Source organism: Saimiri boliviensis, chromosome 15 (assembly GCF_048565385.1).
Source record: "Saimiri boliviensis isolate mSaiBol1 chromosome 15, mSaiBol1.pri, whole genome shotgun sequence".
Lineage (NCBI taxonomy): Eukaryota > Metazoa > Chordata > Mammalia > Primates > Cebidae > Saimiri > Saimiri boliviensis.
Genome location: NC_133463.1, coordinates 30332676 through 30349615, shown reverse-complemented (window position 1 = coordinate 30349615; position 16940 = coordinate 30332676). Strand labels below are relative to the sequence as shown.

The following is a 16940-nucleotide window of genomic DNA, read 5'->3' as shown; positions in this document are numbered from 1 at the left end:
TAAAAGTTGCGTGGTTGGCCATTATCATTTATTTTACTTGGTTAAAAAGTTTGGCCAGGAATAGTTCCTTTATATACAAAAATAAATACAGAACCTGGGGCTCTGAGTCTTGGGCAGAATCAGGCCGTTTTCCCAGTAGATACCAGGAATATGAATAATCTCTTTGGCGCACACAGTACAGCTGCTCTGGTGACTTGCTGCTAGGTATTCAAAGCCCCACCATTCCAAACAGTTTCTTTTAACTTCAGCTTTGAAATCAATGGTCTCATCGCCTCCAGATTTATCCCTTCTGTTTTAGCTTTGTTGCTTTTGTGTAGATTTTTAAATTTTTAAAAGATTCTTTGAAAGTCCGGACACATTTTCAGGCTCCCAGTATAAGGAAGGCAAGTGTCGTTTTCTTCATTTAAAAAGTTCTCCTAGATCAGGCCACTGTGTCCACTTACCGGCTTTCCTGTAATCAGCAGAAGGAGAGGCTCCTGTTATAAACAGGTGAGGTAGGTGCAATAGAACAGATGCTGAAAACCAGGAGCAGTAGCGAACATCTGCCCAGCTCACTGGCATGTCAGCCCTGCAGGTGTGTCAGAGGCACGGGGCTCAAGTGCAGGCATCAGCCTCCTCTGGCTGGGGCTAAGCTGGAAGGGAGCTTGCATGCTGGGAAACTGAGCAAGCTGTCCTTGACTTGAAGTGGCTTCCTCCACTTGAAATAACCCAGCAGCAAGGAGGAGCTAACAAGACAGGTTATTAGACCCAGGAATTTTTAAAACCTGAAATTTTGCAACTAAATATCCATTTTATTAGACCCTTTGCCTTTATAACCGCAGATGAAATGGATCAGAAGTGGCCCAAGCACTGTTCTTTGAGTTGGCATTTTTTTGAAGTATGATTTTTGTAGTATATATACTTACATACTTCCATAATCTTTGCTTTCTTCTTTTTTAAAAAAATATTTTGTGGAGATGAGGTCTCACTATGTTGCCCAGGCTGGTCTTGAACTGATCTCAAGCAATCCTCCAGCCTTGGCCTCCCAAAATGCTGGGATTATAAGAATGAGTCACTGCACCCAGCTCATGACACTTGCTTTATATATACATATAAATATATATATCTGTTTGTGTGTGTGTGTATATATTTATAGATTTATATAATTTATAGATTTATATAGATATTTGTGTGTGTGTGTGTGTGTGTGTGTGTGTGTGTGTGTGTCTTAGGTTTGGATGTATTTGCTGTTAATTGATTAATTTTGCAAAGTTTATTTGTACTGTTGATGTCTGAAAGCTGGTTCCTAGTCATTTGTGTCTGTGACTTATTGGTCTTGTGCCTTCTGTGCTTTTAGCAACATTATAGTGCAAAAAAATCTAACTGTAATATCAATTAGGAAAAAAAAATTCACATAAATCCACCACTCTAACCAGTTACCTTTCCTCTTGATTTTCCATTCCCTTTTCAATGCTTGGCCAAATGTATATGAAATTGCAATGTAAGAAAAAATTAATATATGTTTTTTAAAGCATACAAACGCTTTTACTTATCACTATGTGGTATATGATTTTTGATGGCTATATTGAGAAAACTACTATATGATGCTGGGGTATTATGTACCAGACAAAATACCCCCCTATAATAGGCATTGAGCTTGTCTACCTGATTTGTCTTTAATGCATTAGTAAACACCCTTACTTTTATTTAATTAGGATAATTCCTGGGGAGAAGAAGCATCTGGTCAAATGGTATAAAAGATTTTGGAGCTTCTTAAAACACATTGCCAATGTGATTTCTAAAGGGTCTGTACCAATTTCTGTTAGCTGGCATCTTTTAAATAGCCAAGGCTTCTTTTTACAGGCCAACAGTAGTGTGTTCCATATTCCTATTGACATTCAGACTCAGTTCTAGCTCAGACCTCTGAAACACAGGCTCACTTGGAAATACTGTCTACTGACTGTGGCAAGTCCCAGAACTCAGATTATTTCTCCAGCCTGAGCTAAAGCCTGGAAAGGTGTGGTCTGCCCTTCGGACCCAAGGTCTTTCCCATTTTTCTGTCCTGTAAGCTTTCTGTGGCATTCTGTCAGCCCCTGTATAGGGAGGAGAATATATGTAGTTATGCCTTGGGGCCTAGAATTGTAGCAGTTGAAAAACCCGTAAAGTGAATTATTAAATCTAAACCAGAGCCTGTTGGCTTCCTGTGCTTGACTTGGACTCTGTTCCATTATGGTAGTTTTTACAAAACACTTCTGAATACGAAATAAATTCCAAATATCTTTTTCCCCTTCTCCTGCCAAACTCCACCAGGAAACAGAATCTCATTACTTCAGTTAGAATTTATTAATGCTGACCCTCTCCAGTACTTGGAACTTTTCAGGTTAGGCTCATACGGCTTCTATTTTTACTCTAGTCTAAACTGTGGTCATATGGATAGCAAAATAAATACTGGAATATTCTCATTTGGGAGGGGGAGAGGCAGCGGTGCTTATAATAACATGGCGGCAAACCTCTTGCTTCCCTCTGTTTGATATTCCAAAAAAGGAAGAAAGCTCAGTGTGGAGCACATCTGTAAGTCATGAACATTTTCCTTTTGTGTATCATGCATATTCAACATAATCCCACTCAAAGTCCCAGCCGTTGCTTTAGTATACATTGCCTCATACATCCCTACTTTTGTTGCCAGAAAAATTTAATTCAAGACAAAGGTTGCTTCCCTTCTCTCTCTGGATCAGGAATCTAAACCCATTACCACAAACTGAAGTAAGAAATGTCAGTGTGTTCTGCTCCACCTTTGTTTCTTTGTTTTTTGGTTTTTGTTTTTTTTTTCCCCAGTTGTCTTTTTTCCTTGTGGCTAAGGAGGAAGATTTCTTGTTTGTTTTTAGTGTAAGCAGTAAACCAATTTCATGAAGAATATTTTTTTAAAAATGTATTGATAGGATTTGGTAATGCAAGTGTTTTGAAATTCAAAAGCAACAAAAGGGCATAATGTGAACATTCTCTCCCAGTAGGATATTTGGCTTTTAATTAGTTTGTCTCTGCAATTATTTTGGTCAAAAAGTATGAAGTGTGTCAAGAGTTTGAGTGCAAAGGTTTAGATTCCTTTTAGCTGGTTAAGTCAGGTAAGGGTTCATCATGAGATGATGGCTTGGAACAACTGAGGGATTTGGATAACATGAGTTTGTAGGATGATGTGCCCGTGATATGATGACTGGGAGGTGAGCATAGACTCAATGACTGTGTGTACCCAGGCTGCTCATTGTGTTACCAAGTTTTAGATTGAAGAGAAATGAGAAGGATGGGGCGGGTACATCCTGTTTTGTGTGTTGTGATGCTTGGGGACAGGGGAAGGGGACATCCTTCAGTTAAATAAGCACACAAGATCTTTCTGAATCATCATATCTGAGATGCTATTTTAAATTTACCCAACAAATCATTTATTACTCCAGGTACCGTTCTGTAGAATCAATAAACAAACACCATAGGAAGAAAAATCATTTTGTTGCACCAGATGCCCCACTGTACATACAGCAGGGCCTCTTTTCTGAAAATGATACTGATTATATTGAATCATGACAAGTTTAGATGTGCCAAGTAATCCTCTGGCAAGAGTTTTTTTTTGGGGGGGTCAGCTAATGTACTGATTATTATGCTGAGCATTTTATGAAACAACGAGTTTATTTGGAGCTGTGTTGGCTTAGGACATCTAACTGCTTTCAACCAACTTCAGTTCTTTTTTTAAACTAAGAGGAGAATTTCTACAGTTAAGTACCCTAACTTGGTGTTACTTTTTAAAACAGCCCTCAGCCATTTAAATGTTCTCCAAAGACCAAAGCTGTGCCTGGCTAATTGGAGACTTTCTTCATGAGCCCAAGGTTTCTTCCAAGGTCACAGTTAACTTTTCTGGCAGTTCCCCTCACAGAATAAGGCCCAATTCCAGCTTTTTTAAAAAAGACCAGGTAAGAGAACATTGATCTGTTTTTCCCAGTTGTGGGGTAACTAGGTAACTTTTTTTTTTTGAGACAGAGTTTTGCTCTTGCCACCCAGGCTGGAGTGCGGTGACAGGCGCCGCCACCACGCCCAGCTAATTTTTTGTATTTTTAGTAGAGATGGGGTTTCACCATGCTGGGCAGGCTGGTCTCGAATTCCTGACCTCAGGTGATCTATCCACCTCAGCCTCCAGAAGTGCTGGGATTACAGGCGTGAGCCATTGTGCCTGGTCAACCAGGTAATTTTTTAAAGGCCTGGTTATTTCCTTTCACCAAGTGGCATTAAGCTTGGATTCAGCCCCTTAGAAAAAAATGGACTTCTACTCTCTATTGAGCCTTCTACTGTTGTGTTGTTGTGTTCCTACAACACAACAGTAGTCAAGGGAGAGGACACAGAAAGCATTAGGCTTAGGCCAGGGTCTGGGGCCTCTTCAAGGAACTCACTTTCTCAGTGATGTGAGAAGAGCCCCACTCCGTAAGAGGCATTCAACAGGAACAGCCAACATCAGTGGCACATTCCAAGTGAGTGGTTCAGACTTCACGGACTGTGAATAATTACAGTAGGAATTCTGTCACCTCCCAGACCTTGGGTTGTTTCAGAAGCTTCATGGAACTAGAGGAATTTCTCCAAAGTTGCCTATGACTTGACATCTTTATGACCAGCCCAGTACTCCTCGTGTGTCCCACTTTTCACCCAAATGTGATTCAGCCTTCATGTAACCGAATTATTTTTTCGGCTTTGGGATTGTTTTCCTAATATGCATGAATAAATCATTTAAATTCATTCCTCACTTTGTGGAAGGGTTGTTGAAGTGTTTCTTAAAGAGATGTTAGCTTTCTATATGATGAATTAAGAACTATTTAAGATGTTTGAAGCGGTTTGGAACTGAAGAGTCTTCTTTTTTTTATCTTTTTTGTTTTCGAGATGCAGTCTGGCTCTGTGACCTAGGCTGGAATGCAGTGGCATAATCTCGGCTCACTGCAACCTCCCATCTCCCAGGTTTAAGTGATTCTCCTGCCCCAGCCTTCTAAGTAGCTGGAATAACAGGTACCTGCTACCACACCTGGCTAATATTTTGTGTTTTTAGTAGAGATAGGGTTTCATCATGTTGGCCAGGCTGGTCTCGAACTCTTGACCTCAGGCGATCCACCCACTTCAGCCTCCCAAAGTACCGAGATATAGGTGTGAGCCACTGTGCTTAGCCCAAAGACTTTTCTTAAGAATTTCTTATGTAGGGGGATTTAAGAATTTTCTTTCATATGTGACCTAACCTTTGACCTTGGCTTTTTTTCCATAGATGGTTTGTATGTATATACAGGATAATAAGGTAAGGCTAAACTACTGCATACTAGATAGTTCTCTGTAAATAAATCCTTAAAATAAGTGCTAGTAAAGACAACAGCATGTGCTTATACGTCAGCCATATCTGACATAGTCAAGGACACGAATATCTTTTTCGAACAGTAAACAAAAGGTTCTTTCCTTCTGTTACATTTTGAGTTTGCATGGGGCACTGAGTTTGCATGGGGCACCTGCTTGTTAGAAATGGTGTTACTAAAAATGAATGAATGACAATTAGTGTAGATGGTTCCAGGCATCCTCCATGTAGGAAATTTGAGGGGCATTAGGCAGAGAAGTAACTGTTAAGCCAGAGCTCAAAACTCTCAGTGCAATTTTTTCCCCATGTATGATGCCAAGAATGCTAGTTCGGAAAGATGTTAAATCGATATTCTAGGGGGGAGACTTTCCATGATCAAAGTTTGAAAATCCTGGATTAAGCAAAGTTTAACACAGCTCTTTATTGTAGTTCTTCCCCAGGCCTTTATTATGATTATGTGTGAAAGGAAAAGGGAGGGACGTGGTAGGCAGTGCGTTGAACACGCTCAGTGACATATATTTTAAGGTCCCGACTCCCTACTTCTGGGGCTGTATGACTTCAGGCAAGCCTCAGTTCCTAGGTAGTCCTTGGAGATTGTTGAGATGATTAGATGAGCCAATGCTTATAAAATGCTAAGCACAAAATGCCCGGCACATAATAAACACCTAACAGCCACAGCTAATCCTTTTGAACCCGAGGCTTGAGTGGTCTGAGGTCACTCATGTTGTGGAGCATTCCAGTGCAGCAGGAAGAGCCCACACGTAGGGGTCAAGAGCTTCGGGCTCCAGTTTGGCCACCAGCTGGACCAGAGGACTTTTGAGCTACTTTGCCACTCTGGTGTTCTGTTTCTTCATTTTTGAAATAAATCAGCGATTTTGGTGCCGTAGTGTCCAGTTAAGCTCTAAAATTATATGTTCCTTTGGGGTAGACCTAGGTTAGATTTGGCAACTTTAGCTTAAGGACAGGTATATCATCTGAGTGACTGTGTGGGTGAAAGAAATGTTTAGCTAATTATTATTTTCTTTACAATGTGTGTTTCTAGTAATAAAATAGTTTACTGAGTCACTTATGGAAAGATAAGCTACAGTTATAGCCTTTTTGATACTTTGTAATCATCATAAAAGTTAAGAAACATTTGAGGCATAATTGGGGTTGGTTGTGCCTTTACCTTAAAATGAGAGGCATCATCTAGGTGTTTGTTGTCTCTGATGTGATATAGAAATGTATGATTAGGCCAAATTTGTTTTTATGTTCAAATACTAATTTTCTGGAAGTTGGGTCTGGGAGCCTGAGTTATCCATAATTAAGTTTTCTACTTTCTGCTTTCGTTGCTAACCTGAGTTAAAGCCATAAAGTAAATTTAACATCTACTGCTTTGAGCTTTTAATTATTTTGACCACTGTGCTGGTTGCACTAGTTTAAAGCACATGGAGGACCTCTGCTTAGTAGATAAGGCATTGTGTTTTTCAAACAAGGCTTTGAATTTCTAATGGCAGCTTTCCACACTGGCAGTTTGAAACATGGTATTTCTTCAATGTGTGTTTTAACTACGTGAGAAAAATCAAACGAATACATTTGTTCAGTTGCTATCCTACAAATTGTCTTTGCTGAGGAAATGGACAGCTTTGTGATGCTTCTGACTAAAATCAAGATGAGTACACTTGATCTTTTGTGTATTGAATTAACACTTGTTCTTGTCATTTTATTACAAATACCATGTAAGTTTGCGCTGAAACAGATTATCAAGCTCTAAATTTTTATCATCAGGTGTGGAAGGCCTAGATCACCACCGCTTTCCTCACTATTCCATCCTAAAGGAGTTTATTTCCTCTTAGGGGTTTTATATGAAGGAAATTGGTGTCACCAGGTCTCTTCTTGGTGTTTTTGTGTTGGTGCCTGGGGTTAGTGTGGAGGAAGCAGCAGCAGCTGACACTAGAACTGCAGCTGAGGCCACTTGGTAAAGAACTTTCTTCCAGTCTAAGGAGGTGGTGGTGGTGGTGGTTGTTTTTGAGACAGAGTCTCATTGCTCTGTCTCCCAGGCTGGAGTGCAGTGAGCAATTTCAGCTCACTGCAACCTCTGCCTCCCCCCAGGTTCAAGTGATTCTCCTGCCTCAGCCTCCCGAGTAGCTGGGACTACAGGCACCCACCACCACGCCTGGCTAATTTTTATATTTTTGGTAGAGGAGTTTTGCCACATTGGCCAGGCTGGTCTCCAACTCCTGACCTCAGGTGATCCACCCACCTCAGCCTCCCAAAGTGCTAAGATTACAGGCATGAGCCACTGTGCTAGTCCCAGCTAAGGAGTTTTTATGTCATCCTATATGTGGCAGGGAACCAATAAAGGCAGGAGAGTGATACGATGATGTTTGAGTTCAGGAACTGTTCCTCTGCATAGATGGCTTCAAAGACAAAGACTTGGGCAGTGACCAGGTCAGGAGGTCCTTAGTCCGGGTCCAAGACCAACATGATGAGATAGCTGAAGCGGGGGGGTGGGGGGGGGCAGAGGTGAAGGGGTGGAGATAGGAGACAAATACGTGTCTTGCCTTCCTTCTAAAAGGCATTGTGGGTTTCCACGACTGAATTGGATGCACATTCTCCTCTGGGAATTTCATCTCTGGAGGCAGTGTAGTGCTTTGGTTTCCCTGGCTGAACGTGGCATTACGCGGAGCCCCCTATCCCTGTCTGCCGCATATTTTCCTCTTAGTCATACCTTGTTGCTTTCCACAGCTTCCCTTTGCTCTCCTGTATTCACATCTTGCATCAGCCAAAAGGGAAAGGTCTGAAAGATCAGCTTTGTTTTTCTTCCAGCTTGTACTCTGGACCCTGTTAGCCAACAGTATTGGTACTGCCTCACAGCGATGGTCAGTCCCAAATTAAACAGCCTCGTTATGAAACCCTGCAGCCAGGCTGCAGCTCTGGACTTCTGTGCTTCTGCACGTCTCTTTCCAGTTGTTTTCATCCAGTGTCACAATCCCATTGAGTAAGGGAGTGTGTGCAGAGTGTCCCAAGGTTTTCTCCTCAAGTGAAGCAGACCACATTTTGCCAGGTGTAAAATCAGTAGTTTTGAATCACCCTTTTCATGGCCTTGAGGAGATGCCTGTCTTCTTGTCCCAAGGAAATACTGGTGTATAATTCATTTCCCTTCCTAGACATGTTCACTCCAGAAACCCTTTCAGAACAGAGTGTGGAGTCTTCATAAAAGGAATTTGGCAGGAGGGCAGAGGGTTTTTTTATTTTTTATTTTTTAAAAGGGAAAGATAATGGAGGTATTCATAATCTGCTACAGAGTGAAAAGGGCCTTGCTTTATATTAAATTGGACTTTTTGGAAAGATATTGGTAATTTCTCCTATGTTCTTGGTGCTCCTGAAATCAGAGTGGGAGAGAACTTTAATGTCAAAATTATTTTCACCATCCTGGATCACAGAGAAACACACTTTGGCTGTCTTTAAACACGTTAACATCTGGTCAGCCCAGAGACCACCCTGGAGCCCTGTAGACCCCAAGTAGCTGTGTGGCTGAGGACAAGCCAGCTTCTCCAGACACACCCTGACTTCCACCCCAAGGCTTGTTGAAATACTGGCCTGACGGCTGTCCCGAAAAATCAGTTGGCTTGTCAGGCTGCCAGTGTGATTGAATGGTGAGGTGGCAAGAATTCTCTGGGAGGCATTTTTGGCCCAGCTGCCTGTTAGCGAGACAGATGTGTTAGTCCATACAATTGGGTCATCTAATGAACTGAAATACAATTTACGCACAAGGATTAAGTATCTCAGTATTACCCTTGCCACATCAAACTTCCATTGGCAGAGCCAACAGGAAAGTGAAAGTCATTCAATGTTAAGAAAAGGGGAACATGTTTGTAATATGGAAAGGGAATATTTTGCTTACTTTTAAGACTCTACATTACTTAAATAGATGGAACGTTAAGATATAGGAGGTTTGGGGCAGATGGGATCCTAGGCTTAAAATGGAGAGATTTTAAACTACAAGGATCCTGGAGGTCTTGTGACATGTAATTCTGAAACATAAGTCCAAGGCCAGTTTGGTTTAAGTAATCTCAGGCAAATATTTATTTTGTGTTCATGCGTTTTGAGAGGAACAGAGAACACACACAGGTCATTCAGAACCTGCCTTCAGTAAGTTGTACTCTGCTGAGGGGCAAGAAAAATACACATGAAACAGTGAAAAGTAACAGTGAGCATTTATGTCTTAAACTGTTCCTATGCTACAAAATCCTAGAAGAGTACTTTATAACTAGGAGGTGTGTAAGGAGTAGAGAAGTCACAGCCTGTTTCATAGTAAACAGGATTTGGGAGAGGAAACTAGAGGGTTCTTCAGGGGAAGTAAATGGGACAAAGTTTAAGACAACCAGGACTGAGAATGGCTTTTAGGTGGGAGCACCAACAATGGTTCAACCCAAGCGATGTTTACTGGGCACCCTACTGTATGAGAAGCGCTGTGATTGGAGGAGGGGAGCTTTGACTTTAAAGGAGCTAAGAGCCCAAGAGGAGGCAGTTGGTGATAGAGCTGTGGAACAGAGGGCTCCTGACACAGTTCACAAGCTCTGGGAATTACAGTCTGGAATGGTGACAGCCTTGGAGACGAGTGTAACACAGAGTGGCTTCCTCCGGTTGCAGCGTTAAGCTCTGACGGTTCTAGCAGAAAAGCTGGAGCACACTCCTGGCTCAGGGTGGTCGCTGGATGCCTGCGAGCCAAGTCACTGGAGCACCCGTCCGTAAGGTTTTAGTTCTCAGAATCCACAAATGCGATAGCTCAAACAAAATAGATTCCCATACTTTGCTGTCAGCTGGCACGGAGGCCTGGTGGAGAATGTGGGCTCAGGTGTAGCCAGCCGCTGAAACCTGAGAAAATAAAGTGGTACTGTTACGGAGGGTTGGACCTGTCCTCTTAAAAAGGTTCCAATCATGGAGACTGCTGGAACAAAGTTTCATTTTAAGATTAAAGCTAATGAAAGCCAATGTAGTAAGGGAAACATTATTTATAATTTCTTTTAGGAATAAACATTCTATATGATCTTTAAAAACAGAGCAATCGTGAGTGTTGCCTGTTTCCAAACAAGCATTGTTTAAAAGCTGCCGGTCTACTTTATTTTTTATTTTTTTTCTGGGCTTTTGTGAGATACTGGTGGTAAAATATCAATTTACTAAAACCATTTTTTTAAAGTCTTACACCTCTACTCTGTCTCCAGTTCATACAAGTTCTTCTTTTGGCAGGATTAGGTTGAATTTTAATACCGAACTCTTACTGAAGAGTTAAGAAGCTGTGGAACTGGTATACTTAGTGACTGATCCCTCTCCATATTAAGCGTGTGATTTGCTATTACCAGTTGCCAGTAATAGGAAGAGAATGTGCTCGTGTGGGTTTATCTGTATTTGTCATTAAGGCTGTGCTAAGCCAATGAGCCCTAGATGCAGGCGTGCGGTGGGCTTTCTCCCTGTCGGGTGAGCCTCACGGGCACTGCTCCTCTCTGGGCACTGTGCCTGGCCTCAGCATAGGTCTGGGCTGGGGTAGAAAGCCCTGCATGGCCTGGGGACGTGTGTGATTGGAGAGCTCTCATCTGTAGCGGTGAAGTTTTGAGCATGGCCAGGCCTGCAAGCACTGGTAGGATTTGATGGATCCCTGGGTGATTATTTAGCCTAATCTAAGCTGTAATACCTTTCCATACATCCCCAAGAAAGTCCTAAATGTTTCATTCCCTTTCCAGTAAGGGAGTGACGTAGAAAATGGCCAAGATGGCTAATAACTAGCATTGGGATGGCTGAAAGTCAGGTAAGTTTAGTGGAATGTAACAAAGGGGCACAAGATAGGAGTTTAGGTCTCGAACTGTTTTCATTCTGCTGGTGTAAGTGATGTAGGCTTCCCTTGCAGGCATTAGTCCATGCTCACCCCTTGAATTGCTGTGAGTTGTCAGGGTGCCTGAGGAAGACTGTGGCCAGAGATGCGGATTTAGAGGACCATGGGAGTGGGGGGGTAGTCACTGCAGTATGCACCTGAACAGTCAGATACACAAGTGTGTTTCTTCTTCTGTCACCATCCTGACTCCCTTATCTTTCCTTTCTTAGAGAGCAGAGCTGACGTCTGATAAAGACATGTACCTTGACAACAGCTCCATTGAAGACGCTTCAGGAGTGTATCCTATTGATGACGATGACTACGCTTCTGCATCTGGCTCGGGTAAGGTGGCTGCTTCTTAACACTGGACCCCGTTCTCCAGGCATGTGAGCACACATATTTTACTGTGCTTACTTCAAGGAGACAGGCAGGATGCACAGTAAGGGCAGGGTCTTTGGAATCAAAGGGCCTGGGTGCTAATTCTAGCTCTCTCTGCCAGTTAATGCTGTGAGATCTTGAGAATTTATTTTCTGAGCCTCAGTTTCCTCATTTATAAAATGAAAAGTAGCAATGACTCTTAACATAGGGTTGTTGTGAGGATAAAAAGGGAGTTGACACATCTAAAGCTCTTAGATTTAGGGGCTTGGGACATAGTGCTCTGTCAACATTAGCTTTTAATTTTATGATTAAGACTTTCAGAGTGATGTCATGGAAACCACCCTTCAAGAAATGCCTCAAGCACTAGTTTTATAAAACCACCTATCCTATGTTAAAAATTATAGATGAGACCAAGAAGTTACACTTTTTTATTTCTATGATATTGGAGGAGGAAAGTGCAACAGCCAAGTAAAATGATTATTTAGTGATATCCTCAGATTCCTTAGTATATTATTAATAGTTCTCTATTACCACTCTAAGGCTACATAATAAACCACCCCAAAACTTGGTGGCTTAAAGTAACAGTCATTCATTTAACTCATTATTCTGCAGGTTGGCAATGTAGGCTGGGCTGACTGGCCTCCCTCACATGTCATGGTCAGCGGCAGGTTGAGTGTACAGCTTTAGGTTGGGTTTGTAGTCTTTGAGTACGCCTGTCTCTGGGGAAGCTGAGCAGACTTGGGTCCAGTTCGTGTGGTCTCTCATTTTCTAGTAGGCCAGCCATTTTTACACAGGGACAGCAAGTAGAAGTGTGCAAAGCCTCTTGCAACCAAGCCATAGAACTTGGTACAGCATCACTTTTACTACATTTTATTGGTTGAAGCAAGTCAGAAGGCCAGAACAGACTCCACTTCTTGGTGAAAGGATTCATAAAGTCACATTTACAGAGGATATGTACAAGGAGGAGTAAGGAATTGTGGTCACATTTGTGATCTACCATAACTGATGAATATTTCCCCTGTTCTAGCAATGGCCCCTGTATGAGTCTGCTCTCACCCTGCTAATAACACGGGGACTGGGTAATGTATAGAGGAAAGAGGTTTCATTGACTCACAGTTCAGCATGCCCGTGGAGGTCTCAGGAAACTCACCATCATGGCAGAAGGAGAAACAAACATGCCCTTCTTCACATGGTGGCAGCAGAGAGAAGTATGAGTGAAGGGGGGTTAAGCCCCTTATGAAACCATCAGATCTCATGAGAAATCACTCACTATCATGAGAACAGCATTAGGGTAACTGCTCCCACGAGTCAGTGACCTCCCGCCAACTGCCTCCCACGACATGTGGGAATTATGGGAACTACAGTTCAAGATAAGACTTGGTTGCGGACAGAGCCAAACCATATCAACCCCCAAGAAACTCAAAAAAATGAAGAGCTTTTCACCTAGTTAATTAATAGTCAAATCAGGAATTTGTGGTCAGCACCATGGTAGGCAGGACTTATCCAGACCTTTTTGGCTTTAGGGTTTTTATAATAGATTCCACAGATTGGTAGGCATGTACATTCACTATAACTTTTCTGATCAGATTGGCCTTGGTTTCAGAATGACCCAGAACAAATTAAAATCAGCTGTGTCTTTGGTAGAAATCTAGCCATGTAAGCATGAGTGTTTTAAATTGAAAAGCAGAAAGTCTGAGAAAGGCAAGAAAGGTGGTTGCTGACCTAGTAACAATGAGCTTACAATGCAGTCCTAATGTAGAAATAACGCTCGTTATTCTTGGGAGAGTGATATATATCACACACGCAGAATGAGTGTGGAAGGAGTTGTTCTTCATAGCCCACAGCTCTATAAATATCTTTCACTCATGGCACCTCTTTTTTTTCTAGCACCTCAAGAGTACTTTGTAACTGTCATCTTCAGTGTGTCCCAGGAAATAATAAATATGGACACTTTTTTGGTTCCTATTTCACAGATCTTAGAATCTAAGGGTTGTTAGAGGGCCGTAGAGGTTGGCAAAGTCATTTTGCTGATTTGCTAAGACTGTCCTTAAGTCTAATTTAAAGAAAATTTGCTTGAAGTGTACTGTTTTCTTTAATTTAAACTTAAGGACAGTCTTAGCAAATTAGCAAAATCACTTCGCCAACCTCTGCAGACCCCTGGGCCCCCATCCAGGGAAAAGAGAGTTAGGGTGGGTTATTTGAAATCCTGAACCCACTGATCAGATAGATCAAGCTGAGGCTTAAACATGGGCCTCATAATGCTTCTGCTGAGGCTCTAGCCTCAGGCAGATCACTGCTGTGAAGATGTGAAAGAGCTTCATTCTTGACTTTGGAAACCACCTTACACTGACCTGGGAATGTTGTTTTTTTAACATAAAGCAGCAGTACTTTTAGCTAAAATTTGCGAAGGCATAACTGTGTGTCAGGAATTGCTCTGACATCCCTATAACATCTTTGAAAGGATAGAGTCTGTTATTATTGTGATGATTCCTATTAGAAAACCTAAGGCACAGAGAGATTGACTTGCCTCAGGTCACACTGTTAGAAAGTGATGGTGCCGGGATAGTGAGAAAGTAAGGGAGTTGGGCATGAGAGTGTGTTTTCTTTCATTCCTTTGCTGTGCTGCCTCCTTGTGTCATAAACCTCTTCTAGAATTAAGAGGCCTTGCCTACCTCATGCCCGGTTCCAGCTTAAAAATACCCCATGGTTTGGCTGGTGTACCATCTGTCCCTTCTCCTGTCAAGCTATCGAGTAGAAAAGCAAGTGGATTCGAAGAAATGGCTGAAGGCCCAGAGGGGACTTCCTGGGCATTTGCTGTGCGCCACGCACTGTGCCATGCTCTTGGGGCACAGAGATGACAAAGACTTGGTCTTTGTCCGTAGGGGACCAAGAGTGTAATGTAAGAAATAAAAACGTGAGAAATAATCATTGTGATACCCTGTGATGGGTGACATAATACAGGAAAGTGCTGTGTAACCAAAATTTAAGAATTAAAATACAGACCTTTGGTTAAAGATGGCAGATTGAACACTATCCTTTTAATATTCAACTAGATTGATGATAAAGGAATTGGGCGTAAACTCATAAGGACAAACAAAACAGTAAAGGAAACAAAAACCATGAGGTTTATAAAGCTGGGAAGAAGATGAGCCAGTCGTGGCAGACTTGGCAGGCTTCAGAAGGCCGAGTTTGTCACCAGTGGGGAGAGCCAAGAAGCAACCCAGTTCACACAGCAGAATCTCTTGGGACCTAGGAATTGGTGGCATTAAATGGAGGGTGAGAGAGGTCTTAAACTCGGGATGATCGGCCAGAAGTCGGTTTAAGAAGCAAGTAGAACTACTGTTGGTGGGAGTGTAAATTAGTTCAACCATTGTGGAAGACAGTGTGGCGATTCCTCAAGGACCTAGAAATAGAAATTCCATTTGACCCAGCAATGCCATTACTGGGTATATATCCAAAGGATTATAAATTGTTCTACTATAAGGACACATGCACACGAATATTCATTGTAGCACAGTTTACAATAGCAAAGACCTGGAACCAACCCAAATGCCCATCGATGATAGACTGGACAGGGAAAATGTGGCACATATATACCATGGAATATTAGGCAGCCATCAAAAATGATGAGTTCGTGTCCTTTGTAGGGACATGGATGAACCTGGAAACCCTCATTCTCAGCAAACTGACACAGGAGCAGAAAATCAAACACCACATGTTCTCACTCATAGGTGGGTGTTGAACAGTGAGAACACATGGACACAGGGAGGGGAGCACTACACACTGGGGTCTTTTGGAGGGAAATAGGGGAGGGACAGTGAGGGGTGGGGAGTTGGAGGGGGATGGCATGGGGAGAAATGCCAGATATAGGTGAGGGGGAGGAAGGCAGCAAATCACACTGCCATGTCTGTACCTGTGCAACAGTCTTGCATGTTCTTCATATGTACCCCAAAATCTAAAATGCAATTAAAAAAAAAGAAGCAAGTAGATCCCCTGATTCCTTACCTCTGTCATGCAGCAAAGGGGCTCATGTTCCTTGACCTCAGAGGAAATCTGGAGACCAAGGATATTTCAGGAAGAGATGGGGCTGGGGGTACCTGATGTAAAACAGGGAAAATGATTCTTAGATTCAGAATAATTTAATGTGGTATGATCCCCAGTTGTCTTGTCTTCCAGTCAGTTCCCAGAACACTGGCAGTCTGTCCTTTACCCTCTGGGAAGCTGGACTAACTCAAAGAGAGTGGCATTGGGAGCTTTCCAACAAAACACACAGCTCTATATGAACCGACGATGCCCACGTTGGACACACTTCTCCTGTGTGCTCAAAGCTTCTAGTCCGCTTTTCAGTGTTGCCCTCTTCAATGTAAACAAGCAACCAAGGTTCCCCAGACATTTAGGGAAAACTTGTAACATGAGAGAAAGAGAAACCCCCAAATTGGAAGAGAGGAGCCACTTACAGGAAAAAGAAAATTTACAGAAAAACATAGTAAATTCAAAGAGAAAAGCAGATGTTCAAACAATGGCACAAAAACAGGATACTATAAAACAGGAACGTTCTGAGACACAAGCATTCTGAGAGTGTGGGACTGGCATGTCAAAAATGAAAATCTCATTAGAAGGGAGAAGACACACCGGTATTTATTTGTTGAGGAAGTATTTCTTAACCACTCAATACGTGCAGAACAAGCACCATTCTAGGTTCTAAGGACACTTCAGTAAATACAACCTAACTGTTTTCTCTGGTGATAGGATAATTTTATTTATTCCTTTATGTATTTCTGTGTTTCCAAATTCATACATGCAAATGTACTTTTAAAAAGCATATTATTTTTATAAGTTGTCTTAGTCTATTTAGGCTGCTATAGCAAAATACTTTAGACCGGGTAGTTTATGAAGAGTATAAATTTATTGGTCTCAGTTCTGGAGGCAGGGAAGTCACAGATCAAGGCAGAGCAGATTTGGTGTCTGGTGAAGGCTGTTTCTCTGCTTTTTAGATGGTGCCGTCTTGCTGCATCCTCACATGGCAAAGGGGACAGCATCCCTCGGGTCTCTTTTAAAAGGCCACTAATTCCATTCCGTGAGGGCCCTGCCCTGATGACCTAATCAGCTCCTAAAGGCCCCTCTTCTTAATACTATTGTGTTGGAGCTTAGGTTTTAACATATGGATTTTGGGGAGACACATTCATACCATAAATAAAAGAAAATGTTATTAAAAAATAGTAATAAGGCCCGGCGCCATGGCTCGTGCCTATAATACCAGCACTTTGGGAGGCAGAGGCCGGTGGATCACCTGAGGTCAGGAGTTCAAGACCAGCCTGACATGGTGAAAGCCCGTCTGTACTAAAGATAGAAAAATTAACCAGG

General features: G+C 42.2%; 1 protein-coding gene and 1 long non-coding RNA gene across 4 annotated transcripts in view; one reads left to right on the top strand and one right to left on the bottom strand.

Annotated features, from left to right (window-relative positions):
* SDC2 (syndecan 2) overlaps positions 1–16940 on the top strand; it is a 114744-nt gene that overhangs the window by 84875 nt on the left and 12929 nt on the right. The window contains exon 2 of the mRNA XM_003938746.4: positions 11429–11540. Coding sequence (XP_003938795.1) covers positions 11429–11540 — 112 coding nt within the window. The remainder of the gene's footprint in view (positions 1–11428; positions 11541–16940) is intronic.
* LOC104653001 (uncharacterized) overlaps positions 8443–16940 on the bottom strand; it is a 40875-nt gene continuing 32377 nt past the window's right edge. For 2 of the 3 annotated variants that reach the window (XR_012514058.1, XR_746282.3), the window contains 2 exons: positions 15582–15673; positions 8443–10207 (listed from right to left, as the gene is read on the bottom strand). This is a non-coding gene — a long non-coding RNA (uncharacterized LOC104653001). Of the gene's footprint in view, positions 10208–13829; positions 14980–15581; positions 15674–16940 lie in introns of those variants that run through there. The other variant, XR_012514059.1, reaches the window with a different exon arrangement.